This window comes from Hypanus sabinus, chromosome 5 (assembly GCF_030144855.1).
Source record: "Hypanus sabinus isolate sHypSab1 chromosome 5, sHypSab1.hap1, whole genome shotgun sequence".
Taxonomy (NCBI): domain Eukaryota; kingdom Metazoa; phylum Chordata; class Chondrichthyes; order Myliobatiformes; family Dasyatidae; genus Hypanus; species Hypanus sabinus.
This window is the reverse complement of record NC_082710.1, coordinates 67,672,907-67,686,860: the sequence shown is the minus strand read 5'-3', so window position 1 is coordinate 67,686,860 and position 13,954 is coordinate 67,672,907. Positions and strand designations below refer to the sequence as shown.

The following is a 13,954-nucleotide window of genomic DNA, read 5'->3' as shown; positions in this document are numbered from 1 at the left end:
TTGAGTTGGCAGTGAGGAAGGCGGTTGTAATGTTAGCACTCATTTCAAGAGGTCTAGAATACAAGAGTAGGGATGTGATGCTGAGGCTTTAAAAGGAACTTTGAGACCTCACCTTGAGTATTGTGAACAGTTTTGGGCCCCTCATCTAAGAAAAGATGTGCTGCCATTGGAGAGGAGATTCACAAGGATGATTCCGGGAATGAAAGAGTTATTATACAAGGAACGTTTGATGGCTCTGGGTCTGTACTCACTGGAATTTAGAAGGATGAGGCGGGATCTCATTGAAACCTTTCAAATGTTGAAAGGGCTAGAGGGAGTAGATGCGGAAAGGATGTTTCCCATGGTGGGGGAAGTCTACGGCAAGTGGGCACAGCCTCAGGATAGAGGGCCGTCCATTTAAAACAGACGTGCAGAGAAGTTTCTTTAGCCAGAGGGAAGTGAATTTGTGGAATTCATGACCACAGGCTGCTGTGGAGGCCAGGTCGTTGGGTGTATTTAAGGCAGGGATGAATAGTTTCTTAACTAGAGATGGTATCAAAGGTTATGGGGAGATGGCCAGAACATAGGGTTGAGCAGGGGAGAAAAGGATCAGCCATGATTGAAAGGTGGAGCAGACTCAATGAGCCAAATGGCCTAATTCTGCTCCTAAGTTGTATGGTCTTAGGGTCTTTCCTAGAGCTAGTCACTGGATGTACATTCTGAATCCCAGGGGCAGACAGCTAGATCACCATCAGACCCATACATACTTTAAAATAATTGGAGGGTGACGAATCGGGTTATTGTTGGTTCACTCATCAGAGTGCAGTGCTTTGAAAATGTCCTTGAGTCACTCTTCCACATTTTATCAAAATTCCCTGCTTATGTAACACCGAATTCTGTCTGCTATAGTCTCAAATAGTTCGAAAATGTGTTGAATGAAAGGTGTGAACAGAAGATGAGAAAGGACCCTTTTGCACTGGGGAAATTTCACTAGAAATTCATAATTGCAAAATGTAAAAAAAATTGAGAAGATAACTACATCCAGCAATTGGAAGAGGAAGCATTTTATAAAAGAATTGTCAGCAATGAGGTAAGTTACTAATATACTATCTATACTCCCCTGCTTCCCACTAGCTCACCCTTTATTTATATAACGTCCCTACTACAACAACATCAATTACTAGCCACCTTGGCAAGACTGAAGTTTCTCAGCAGGACCAAGAAAAGTAAGGTTGTTGGGACAATGAAATAAAATGAGGAAAAGCTTCAATGATGTGTTTATCCTAACTCAAAACAAAAGTGATGCCTTGAATTAAATCGATAATCTGCTATAGGCAATGACACGTAATTTATTTCATTCATTTCAAAATAACACAGACTTGAAAACATGCAATCTACTAAATTACCAAATTGTGGTCATGGGACGATGATGTACTTCTTTAGCTTTGAAGTTATTGGTTAGGAGTACCATGGTATTAGGACCCTATCGTGTTAGTCATGGCCATAAAGAGACTGACCAATGCATGACAGAACAAACAAAAACACCAGCTTTCCATGATTGTACCTCAGTGATCAACATAATTACAGGCTAGATTTTTTTCAAGTTTGAGCTATTTTGAAAAAGACTTCAGAATTAAATTAAGAAGCTGTGGAGTTATGCATCTTCTCATTTTAAACTCAATCAGTTGCTTAGTAAAGCACAAAAAAAAGCAACAGGCAGTAGTTAATAACCAGCCAGTGAGAATACAAAGCAGCATAGTCATATATGTATTTTTAGAATTAGTGAGTGGAATTGACTCAGGACAGCATTCCCCCAACACAGTCACAATTTTTCCTCTCACTATTGTAACATTATAAGATGTCACCTTTTGTTACCCAATGTTACCACCCCTTCCAAAAAAGACAAGCTTTTTAGTTCACAATCTTCCCAAATGAAAATGATAAAGCTCATTTACTTAAGTTTCTGCTTGACAAGTGGAGCAACATTGACAGCAATTAGAGCTTAATCTTTACAATTTACAAAGCTTCTTTGATGGGCAGGTGTGAGGTGACAAATGCAGCAAACACGTGAATGCAATGAAAAGATCATTTCATTTTAAATGCAAGGATTTTGGGATTAGGAGTTCAAGATAAATTTCAATGTGTCATTTTGTAGTCCCTGAAAGATGTAAAGTATACCTGACACCAGAGATTAGTACACTCACATGTAATATTTATCAGAGAACTGCAGTGATGGCAAATAATGATGTCAATTAGCAAGAACACTGATTTGACATCAGCATTACTTTTTTGGTGTTCCACTTTCTGGTTAATGCCGTTTGACATAAAAAGCAGCCTACAGAATATTGAAGGGCCTGGACAGAGTGCGTATGAAGAGGATGTTTCCATTTGCAGGAGAGTCTAGGAACTAAAGAATGGGTTTGAAGAAAATCTGTGATTGAATGACAGGGCAACCTGATGAGCTGAATGGCTACTTCTGCTCCTAAATCTTATTGCCTTTATGATATGATTAATTTCTTGTTTTTTTTTACCTCCACCTCCATGGTCCCATAGTGGTGCATTTAAATGCATTATCAACCATTTGTAAGTTAGTTGCTCACTTATTTTTCAGTTTATACAAAACATTTTTTATGATGGATGTGCTTTCTGTAGACATTACCAATGGTGGAAAGGGATATACCGGTGAGTGTGTTTCTCTCTGTGGTTTCCTTTGTTCCTGCACATTCAAATTGCTGTACCAGACCATGATGCAACCACTCAGGATGCTTTCAACAGCACACCTGTGGAAGTTGTTAAGAGTATTCAGTGACATGCTGAATCTCCTTAATCTTCTCAGAAAATAAAGCCTCTGGTGTGCTTTCCTCATGATTGTATTAATATGCAGGGCCCAGAACGGGTAGTCCGATATGCTAATGCCAAGGAACCTAAAGCTGCTGTCTCTTTTCATTGCGATCCCCCAGTGAAGACTGGTGAAGGTTTCCCCTTCTTCCCTTTATACAATCAGCCTTTTTCAGTTTAGCTGATAATGAGTGCGAGGTTGTTGTTGCACCAATTAACCAGGTGACCTACCTGACTCATTATCACCTCTGTTTGGTCCAGCAGCTGTGCTGGTATTGGTGAATTTGAAGATGGCATTGGAGGTATGTCTAGCCACGTAAACATGTATGCACAGGGAGTAGAATGGGGCAAAGCACACAGCCTTCAGGTGCAGTCAGCAAGGAGGAGGTATTGTTACCATCCTCACTAATTAAAGTCTGCCAATGAGGAAGTCAAAATCCAGTTGCAGAAGGAGGTACAGAGGCCCAGGTTTTGAAGCTTGATGATGTTTGGATAGCACATTTGTATTCAATGCTGATCTGTAGTCGATGCATAGCAACCTGACGTTCCTGGTGTCCGGATGGTCCAGAGCAAAGTGAAGAGAAATCACATCTGCTGTTGACCATTTGCCATGGTGGGCAAATTGGAGCAGATTTTATCTGAGGTACGAGTTGATTCATGCCACAACCAACCTCTCCAAGCACTTCATTATGGTTCATGTAATTGCCACTTGACAGTAGCCATTGAGGCAGATCTCATCCATCATCAAAGACCTCCACCATCCGGGCCATGCCATCTTTTTGCAGCTGCCATTGGGCAGAAGGTACAGAAGCCTGAAGTCACAAATTATCAGGTTAAAGAAGAGCTAGTTTCTTCTTAAACCAACTGGCAAAACCCTAAACATTACAGTTTAGTAACACCCTGCAATAAACATTGATTTCTTATTGTCCTAATTGTGTTCTTCTTGTAAAAATTCTGTATAATTTATTTTTATGTTTCTTGTGAATACTACTTGTATAACGTGCTTACATGTCTTTGTGAATGTGGCAATAAACTCGACTTTGACTTTGAAAATTTGGAAATTGTCTACAGGGAGTGGTGTGCCAAATTAAAATATTTCTTGCTAACCTCAAGGTGTCTGTAAATTTCTTGCTCCTAAACAAGGGTTTGTATGTTACATTCCATTTAGGATAAAGTATGGTTTGAGAAATGCTCAAAACATGCAGAAAAATACCTCCCAGGATCCTTTGCACTCATTTCTATACAAGCCATCTTTTCAAAACAGTTAGTGACTCATGAAAGAGATGAGCTATGGTCTCAGTAAAAATCCTAAGCACAATTGCACAAGTTGCATACAATGACAGCAATACTGCCACAAGCAAGGACAGACTGAGGTGTATCATTGTTGGATTCTGTTGGTTTTTATCCACAGTTCTTTCAGAAGTCGGGAAAGAGGCACAAAACTTGCTGCTTCATGGTCATTTTATTAAACAGTAACAGAACAAAGAAAATCTAAAATGGACCGGAGCTGGAGCCGGAGGCTAGTAGTAGAAGGGAAAGACAAAAGAAAAAAGATGGGTGCCCAGCGTGAAGCAGCACTTTTTATACTACATAGATAAGAAAAATTCCATTCAAATTTGCATATAAGAGTCAGCCAATCAGAAATCCATTATTCAAACAATGCAGCATCAAAAGAAGCTTCCAGAACTTTCCAGAATCAAAAGAATGTAACCTCTAGGAGACACGCTGAACATATACTATTACCAATGGGAAGCATACAAAGTGATTACTTATGTATAAGTATTATATAAAATAAAAGCAGACAATTAATTGTTAAACTGCAAAGCAAATAACAAACAGTTGAATCCAGCAATTCCTCCTTTGATTCTAAATCATTTAGAATCATTAGATCTGAAAATTCAGAGGCAGAAAAACCTGTGGTATCTACATTAAGTATGATGGTGGTGGTTGTCTGTCATGTCCAACAAATGTGCAGGAGAGTTTTAATGCAAAAAGGCCGTTGCACTGGGGTAGTCCCACTCTCCCGACCTCGGAGGACTGGGTCCAGTGGTATGAACGTCACAACTAGGTCTTCCTTGGTTGCAGTGAATGACCATGGCTCCTGTACCTCATCATGCCATTGCTCTCCACTGTGTTTCAGAGCAACTTCTTGGACATTGGATCTCACTGTAGATCTTGTCTGCAGAGTTAAGTATAATCAAAAACTACCTAAATTATGAAAATATAAAAGGGTATATTTTTTCAAAGTATTCATAGGATTATGTTATGATTAGACAGATTAATAGGCGCTTTTACGTGAGTTTAAACTATTTTATTAATGATCGCCCTTAAGTAAAAAAGATTCAAAATATAATAAAGCATATTAGTACAAATATTAGTACACATTGTAAGTAGGGAAACTGGAAAAATATAACAACTAATATGAAAATAAACTTCATTATGTCCAGTAGTTGTCTACATGCTTGAAGTCTTCTGACTGTCCTGTGATTTGCTCATGGTAGCCAAGCAGTGTATGAACTGGGTCAAGAGGTTACTAGCACATTAATCACGCTGCTTGTTGTCCTCGTCATGTACCACTTTAGCTCCCCTGTAGTGGTGAGCATCCACTTACTTTTGCCTTCAATTTTCATTGCTGAGTTGGTAATTAACAGCACTTGATAGCGAACCTCCCACCCAGTGGATTCTTATGCAGTTACTTAATCAGCATCCACTCGTCTGGAATCGGGGTGTGTCCTGCTTCTGTTGGATCATTCCAAACAGCAGAAACCTATTGAGAAGCAGACTGGACAGTTTGGGATAATTTCACACAACAGAAAACTAAACTGGCTGCCATAATCAGCCTATCCGAAATCAAGGGCTCCTGGCAGTGACGTAGAACACCCTGTCATCACCTCGAATGGACTTAGTTTAGTTTTCTTGTTTGAAGTTGTTCTGATGCTACACTAGACCACAGGAAGAGCCATACCTTCCTCATGACACTTAGTCAGTGGTTGTTTGATGGTTCCATTCATTCGCTCATCTTGTCCTGATGACTCTGGGTGATGTGAACATGAAAAGACCATTCAATATTTATCAGTCGACGTAATTCCTGACAAACACTCCCAGTGAAACGTGTTCCTTGGACAGAGTCAATGTGACGTGCCAATCCCCGTCCAGGAGTATAGTCCTTGATCAGAGTTTTAGTTGTGTGTATGGCAGTGACCTTCCTTGCTGGAATAGCCTCCACACAGGGTGAAAACTTGTCCGTTATTACCAGGACGTCTCAGTATCCATAACACTTTGGTAAAGAAATGCAATCCACTTGTAAAGGTAAAAGTGGACCAGGAGGGGCAGACACTGAATTGTGGTAGCCTTTCTGCCGCTCTAGGATTTGTTTTCTGGCATGTCATGAATCTTCCAAACATTTGTTAAGCTTGTGCCCTGAACTTTGTGTTCCACCACCACTGGGAGAATCTGCTAATCATATATTACACTCCAATATGTCCTAGGGAATGTATCTGCTGCGTCTGATAAGGAAGCAATGTAGTTGGAGCTACTAGTCTATGGTACTCCATAGTCTGGAGATATGGCACTGTTTAACCTCCTAACATTCTCCATCCAGAACCACCTTTCCTGGTTAGAGCATTGAGCTTGCATCTCTTGAACATATTCTATGTTAATCTAGGTATAGTTCAACTTTGTTTCTGTAATTCTCATTGTCACATTAACTGCAGATGTTCCCAGTACTTCTTTTATTTCTTTTCCTTCTTTTACTCCTTCCGATGCAGCCTTTTGTACAATTTCATCCATGAATGCATTTCCCAGGCTTCCCATTGTAGTGATTTTGGAGTGGCTTTTATATTTTAATGGTACAATTTTTGATGAGGATTGTATGACATCTATAAATTCTTGTACTAGTTGGCCATTCTTGGCTGGGGTTTCTTCAGCCCTAAGAAATGCCTTTTCTCTCCATAAGTTTCCAAAATCATAAGCAACAACAAAAGCACGTAGGGAATCCGTGTCAGTATTAGCTGATTATCCTTCTGCCAACTTACAGGCTTCAATCAAAGCTTTTAGATCTGCCTGTCATCCAGGAGTCATGTTTCCTGATACCAGCAGTTCATTTCCAGAAGCAATGGCCATTCGAATTCCTTTCTCAATCATTGAGAAATTATCAGTGCACAGAATCAGATCTGGGTTTGATTAAGGTGTTTCTTTGTAATAACTTGCATCTTCATGGTGTATTATTGTTCTTACACAGTCACGGTCATCATAGTCTTCCATTTCTGATGGTAACAGTGTAACTGGATTCATTGGACCCACTCGTTGAATGATGATTGTACTAGGTAACAGGCCCAACACATTGTCAAAAAAGTGTGTATTGAGTGTGGACATTGAACATTTAGAATTTGACCAAGCATGATGCTAGAAACAGCCATGACTGCTAGATAGGTTGCCCGCACTGCTCATAAACACGGACTCCCACCATAATGTACATTACCCAATTTAGCTGAATAACAACCAACAGAACACTGCTGGCCTTCATGTTCTTGAGTTAAGACTGCCATCATGTGTTTCTCGTTGACATATAGGGTAAATAGCTTACCTGTGTCGAGGATTCTTAATGTAGATGTAGTATACAATGTCACCTTTAAAACTTGAAACACTTTCAGTTGGTCTTCGTTAAGTCATAGGGTCATCAGAGCACTTACTGCCTTTCAGCAGATTGTTGAGTGATTGAGCATTAGTTAATGGATCTGTCATTAGAGGAGTTAATTTGTCAATACATTGGGATTAGCAATTCTTTCATCTTCAGTCCTGCTTGTCTTTACTTCTGGGAAAGCTGTAACATAGCTGTTAATCTTGTTGTTTTATCACTGTCATCCTCACTTGAGTCACTAGGGGCCGCTGTAGAGTCCACTTCGTATTCAACTGGTAATTCCTTGGAGTTCAGATGGTGTTGCTGTCTCTGAAGACTGTCCGATGTAGGCTATTCTTCTTTAGAGTTCAGTCAATGTTGCAGTTTTAGGGGCACTGAGGGGTGTTTACACTTCAGAAGTAGCATCACAGAGTGTCACTAGAAGAGTCACAATAAACCACTTGCAGGATTGCCTGCTTGAGGTCCAGATTTGGTTTTCCCATGTTGTTTCAGTTTTCTCCTGAACTCTGTATGATGCACTTCAATTTTATCAAGCAACACACACGAAATGCTGGTGGAACACAGCCGGCCAGGCAGCATCCATAGGAAGAAGCACCGTTGATGTTTCGGGCCAAGACCCTTCGTCAGGACCTCTCGGCCTGAAACGTCGACTGTACTTCTCCCTATAGATGCTGCCTGGCCTGCTGTATTCCACCAGCATTTTGTGTGTGTGTTGCTTGAATTTCCAGCATCTGCAGATTTCCTCGTGTTTTCAATTTTATCATGTTGCTTTTCTGCTAATTAACAGAGATCTGCTCTTTAGACTTTTCACTGTCTACATCATGTAGTTTTTGTAGTTTGCCGCAAATTTTGCTTTTCTTTCCCAATCGATTGGTAAAAGCCTTTACTTGATCCATTAACATTTTCATTTGCACACACATTTGATCAAACCAACCACACGGTCTTATCCCTAGATCACAATTACAGGTTCTTCCATTCCCACAGGCATTTTGGGATCTTAATTAACCTGACATTGTTGGTATATTTTGTCTGGACTTTTTCATTAATTTCATCAAACTGAGATGTTTTATTGAGGCAAGAGTGCTTAGTACATTTCATGACTTTGGCTGCTGTTCTGATTCGATCTTAATTTGTATGTATTTTTTATTACTTTGGCCCAACCTCAAAATATTAATAGATTGCAGATGGTAGATTGCTCTGCAACAAATAGGTAGTCCTGTGACCAATGGGTCATCCCACAATCAAAATAAGGAATTGCAACCAATAAATTTACATAACCAAAGTTTTACTAGGTACCAATGGATTTCCATGAAACCAAAATTTTAATGGATTGTCCTGTAACTGAAATGGATTGCTACCAATATTTTTAAAGATCTGTTTTGTTTTTATCACAACAGAGTAGTTTTTCACCCTAATTTTGATCCAATAGTGTATTGAAGCCAGGCCTAAGTTTTCTCTCACACAAATTGGAACAGAGGAAGCTCCTACTCTATTTGTTGCATGCTAAAATTTTCTTCCACTTTGTCTGTGATGCTCCAAGTTCTTAAAGCTTTTCAGTCATCCTGCTGACTATGCAATTGTTGGATTCTTATGTTTTTAATCCAAGGCTCTCTCAGAAGTCAGGAAAAGGGCACAAACCATGTTATCTCACAAATATTTTACTAAGACCATACGATAAAGGAGTAGAATTAGTCCATTTGCCCATTGAGTCTGCTCCGCCATTTCACCATGGTGGATCCAATTTTTAAGTGTAAACAGACAAAAGAAAATCTAAAGTGAACTACAGCAGGAGCAGAGGCTAGCAGCAGAAGGGAGAAACAACAGAAAAAAGATGGTACATAGCATGGAGCAGCTCTTTTTATACTACATAGAAAAGTTTTACTCAAATTTGCAGATTTGAATCAGCCAGTCAGAAAGCCCTTATTCAAAAAAGGCCGCACCAAGCGAAGCTTCCACAGCTTTCCAGAATCATATAAACGTAACCACTAGGGGGAACACTGGGCAACTGCCCACACATAACTGTGACCTCTAGGAAGCACAGTAAGCAGGTACTTATATGTAGGCAATTGTTCAACTGCAAAAAAAAAACAATTAAACAGTCAGATCCAACACACTGCACAGATTTACCAAAGGAAAGATTGTTTCCTAGATCACTATGGAGGAGCCTGCCCTATTTGGCTGTGTGGTTTCCTAGATGTATCCTACATGCTTCATAGCTTTTGCCATCACTGATCAGGAAGGAGCCTAGAAGGAAAAACAAAGAATGAAAAGGAGGAGGAGGAGAACAGAGGGTGCTGAAAAAATGAGGATCTAATAAAGTTAGTTTTGCACTTGAAACTAGTCACCCATTGTGCATTGTTCTGTCCACATCCCATGAGCCTTTGCATGCCCAAGTACTGATCTATGCTGGGTTCAACTCCTCTTCTGTGCTGGTTCCTGATTACTCCAGCCCAATGTTTTGTTAGGTGTGGGTATGGGTAATAAATGTGTGCAGATGAGATTAAGCATTTGCATATATTCCCTGGAGTTCGGGAGAATGGGGGTGGGGGAGATCTCATAGAAACATTCCAAATGTTAAAAGGCCTGAACAGATTAGATATGGCAAAGTGATTTCCCGTGGTAGAGGAGTCTAGGACAAGAGGGCACAACTTCAGGATTGAAGGACGTTCATTTAGAACAGAGATGCGGAGAAGTCACTTTAGTCAGAGGGTGGTAAATCTGCGGAGTTTGTTGTCATGAGTGGCTGTGGAGGCCAAGTCATTGGGTGTATTCAAGGCAGAGATAGATAGGTTCTTGATTAGCCTGGCCATTAAAGGGTGTGGGGTGAAAGCAGGAGAGTGGGGATGACTGGAAGAATTGGATCAGCCCATGATTGAATGGTGCAGACTCAATGGGCCAAATGGCTCCTATATCTTACGGTCTTATGCCAGGTAAGAGACCTAATTATAACAGAGATGGTTAGTAATTGGTGATTATAGAAATACAGTAAACTGAGAGGTTGGCAATGGTGGTGCATTCACAGATCATTATTTGTGTGAGATCACTGAACAGTATGTTTATTCTTGGGGATAAAATGACACTGAAAACAATAAGTGTAAATATACGCGGGGAGTAAACAGTTTTGAGCCAGAAGTGGGTCAAACAATTATTTCTAGGAAATTTCTGTATACTTTTTGAAGTTAAAGATATTCAGTTGAAAGTTCTGTTATTTCTGTGATCTGAGTTAAAGATGTAAAGAACTGCCTTATGAGCAATGATTTGTCCATTTCTTTCTTTTACCTCTGACTATTAATTGCACTCAGAGGGCGAAAAGTGGTATTGAGTGCCATAGAAAATAACAAAATCATAAATTGAAATAATACAGTAAACAATTCTGATTTTCTTAATAAAGGTATTCTCACAGTCATACAGCATGGAAACAGGTTCCTCAGTACTTGCATTCTATCAAATATCCAATTACATCAATTTCTGATTAATTCCACTTTATTCTCCCCAAACTCCCAGCAACTGCCTCTAAATTCTACCATTTTTGTTTACATACCAAAACCAATTTTCAGTGACTAATTAACCAACCAATTTTCAGGGGTTATAGGAAGAAGCCAAACACCCAAAGGAAACCCGTGCAGTTGTAGCTAATACAGTACATGCAAACTCCAGGGCACACCAGAAATCAGGACTGAACCCAGGTCACTGGAACTGTGAGTCAGCGGAATCTTTTCAGATGATTGAAAATTATAAATCCAGGTATAGACAAAATATGAAATATGATAATTCCCCAGCTGTTGAGATCATAAAACTGCCATCAGTGAATGCAAACGCAGCTGAATTATGTATAATAATGATGTATCTTGTATGAGATTGTGTGTAGCTGTGGACTGCATTAGCAGCATTAGTGTATGAAGAAACAATGGGAAGATCACTGTGTGAGAAGTGGTAAAATGGGATTTAAGGAAAAATTAGATATGAGAACAAACCAAATACATGACTGGACTATGCATGTGCAAGACAAGTATTAACTTGGAATGATTAGTACTTATCTGGTATGAGCTTACATTTTTATAAATCCTATGTAATTTTTTGGCAGTCCGAGAGAAGTTTCACTGTTTAATCTTAAGGAAACTACCACCATGATAATTTGTTTTTCATACTAAATTAGGTAGAATCTTGATAATGAAAAATATCGATGATAAAATGTGAAAGGGACTCAATTCAACGGCTTTTTTTTTAGCCTGACTGCTTTTTCTGTGATTAATTCCATACAGGAGGATTGTTTCAGTGTAACTGTTCAGCAGAAAGTGCATTATAAAACATAAGTGAGAAGAATATATCAGATCCCCCATGAAACTAGTTCACTCTTCTAAAACTTGTCAACTGACCTATGTGTGTGCTTTTTGCCATTGCTGGATATACTATACTTACTGAAGAGCAGACTTCCTGACTGCCTGTAGGTGACTTTCTAAAACAGTGAATATAGCATTTGCCTTATAAGAGTGCACTACCACCCCTGGTGAAATAGTTTATTATTATCACAAGTACTGAAGTACAGTGAAAAACTTTTTTTTGTATGTCATTCACTTCATCACACTAATTGCAATGCTGATGTTAGTAGAACACCTGTTACTGTTTTATTTGTGACTGAGATAACGCTAATGTTATGGTACAAATTTACAATGTGGCTGGTACTGGTATTTATGGCACAGGTGGTGTCAGTATCAAACTCGACTACAAGTGATCGCTGATGAAGATGATGGTGTCCGTATTCATGGATTGAGGTGGTACAAGGGAAAGTAATAATAGAATGCAGAATGAAGGGTTATAATTACATAGAAAGTGTAGTTCAGGCAGGCAAAAAAGTGCAAAGCCATATTGAGGTAGATTGTGAGTACAGTCTGAGATTTTCCCAAGTCCATCTACAAATCAGGGATATCTATGTTAGATGAATTTGTCATTGTTGAACTGATGGTGATTTGAGCTGGACTTGATGCTGCTTCAAGTATGGTGGTCACTGTAAATGTTCATGGTATCTGTGTGGGTACACTGTTTCCCGTTTATGGATTAGCCCGTGTGTCCGGTAGCCTTTATGCTGCTGATGTTTATAGACTCATACTGGTTCTATATTCCTCTTCTACATTGAGAAACATTGCAAGCTTGTGTGGAAGCTGGTTCTGGTTATGGGAGAAATGACCCTGGAGTTGGAGTTTGAGGTATGGCTGATGCTGGTATCAGTGCTGTAGCTGATTTTGGTGCTTGTGATACACGTTGTGACCGTGTTAATGGTGACGACCCCGGGCTGTGTGATGCCAGCGTTCAGGGGTTTGCTGGTGACAAGGGTTCACTCATTGCCGGTTCCAGTGCTGGTGTTAATAGATTGCCTGTTACTGTTTTAGTTCTGACAGAGATAGGGCGAATGTTTATGGTAAAAATTGTGGCCACCTTCACAGCGCGGCTGGTGCTGGTTAGGGTGGTTGGTGCCAGTATTCGGGGTTCGGCACGGCACACAACAACACGCAGGGGCGGTATCTGGTCTGCCCTCTCGCACTGTACCTCCGTGGATCCCTCGTTTCCACCCACAAGGGACCCTACAGCTGCTCCGCCTCCTCTCTCCCGCTGCTATAAAGAGAGTCAGAGCCGCTCCCTCAGCTCGTACTTGTGTTAACATGGCGGTTTAGATCAGTCTGAATTGGGAGGAAAACCCCAGCAACGGACCTGGGACGAGAGTCTCACAACGTTCCGTGCGACAGGCACGTTTCTGACTGAGAATCCGCCTCACGATCAGGCCAGCTTCTGACTTCCAGTGGCCAGGACAGCGCATCTGGTAAGTACACGCGGGCCCTGCGTGTCGTCAGCGTGAAGTTTGTTTAATGACATTTATTTTTCTCTTCCCGTTGCTGTAGTCAAATTTACCCAGTTTAAGTTCCCTTTAAAATGCCACACGGTTGCCGGGCCATTACCTCCTCTTTTTTCTGTTCATACACCCCGGTCGCGCAATCGATTCTCCCCTTTCCCGATTCATTTGTTGTAAAGCCGCGGCTCGGATCCCGCGTTGCGAGGCAAGAGCACAAGGGTCGGACGGCCGAAAGTCCAAACGCTGCGATGTTTTTTTAAACATTGCCTTTTATGGCATGAGGAGAGCTGGCGGGTTACACAGGGATCCCTTTACAGCGGCAGCCACATGGACCGAGAAGCGATCGCCTCCATGTGAGCGCCAAGACCGAACCCGGTAGTGAGAGCTGGAGCCCGGCGGAGCGCACGGCACGGCCGCGGGAGGCTCGCTGGAGCCCGGCGGAGTGCACGGCACGGCCGCGGGAGGCTCGCTGGAGCCCGGCGGAGTGCACGGCACGGCACGGCCGCGGGAGGCTCGCTGGAGCCCGGCGGAGCGCACGGCACGGCACGGCCGCGGGAGGCTCGCTGGAGCCCGGCGGAGCGCACGGCACGGCCGCGGGAGGCTCGCTGGAGCCCGGCGGAGCGAACGGCACGGCACGGCCGCGGGAGGCTCGC

The 13,954-nt window shown here is 41.3% G+C and overlaps 2 protein-coding genes across 2 annotated transcripts in view; one reads left to right on the top strand and one right to left on the bottom strand.

The window, feature by feature from the left end:
- LOC132394217 (uncharacterized) overlaps positions 1–13,835 on the bottom strand; it is a 65,318-nt gene extending 51,483 nt beyond the window's left edge. Inside the window, exon 1 of the mRNA XM_059970086.1 lies at positions 13,408–13,835. Within this exon, the coding sequence (XP_059826069.1) occupies positions 13,408–13,565 (158 nt within the window). The 5' untranslated portion in view covers positions 13,566–13,835. The remainder of the gene's footprint in view (positions 1–13,407) is intronic.
- Positions 13,113–13,954, top strand: part of slc20a2 (solute carrier family 20 member 2) — an 83,792-nt gene continuing 82,950 nt past the window's right edge. Inside the window, exon 1 of the mRNA XM_059970083.1 lies at positions 13,113–13,271. The gene's annotated coding sequence lies outside the window, so the exon portion shown is untranslated. The remainder of the gene's footprint in view (positions 13,272–13,954) is intronic.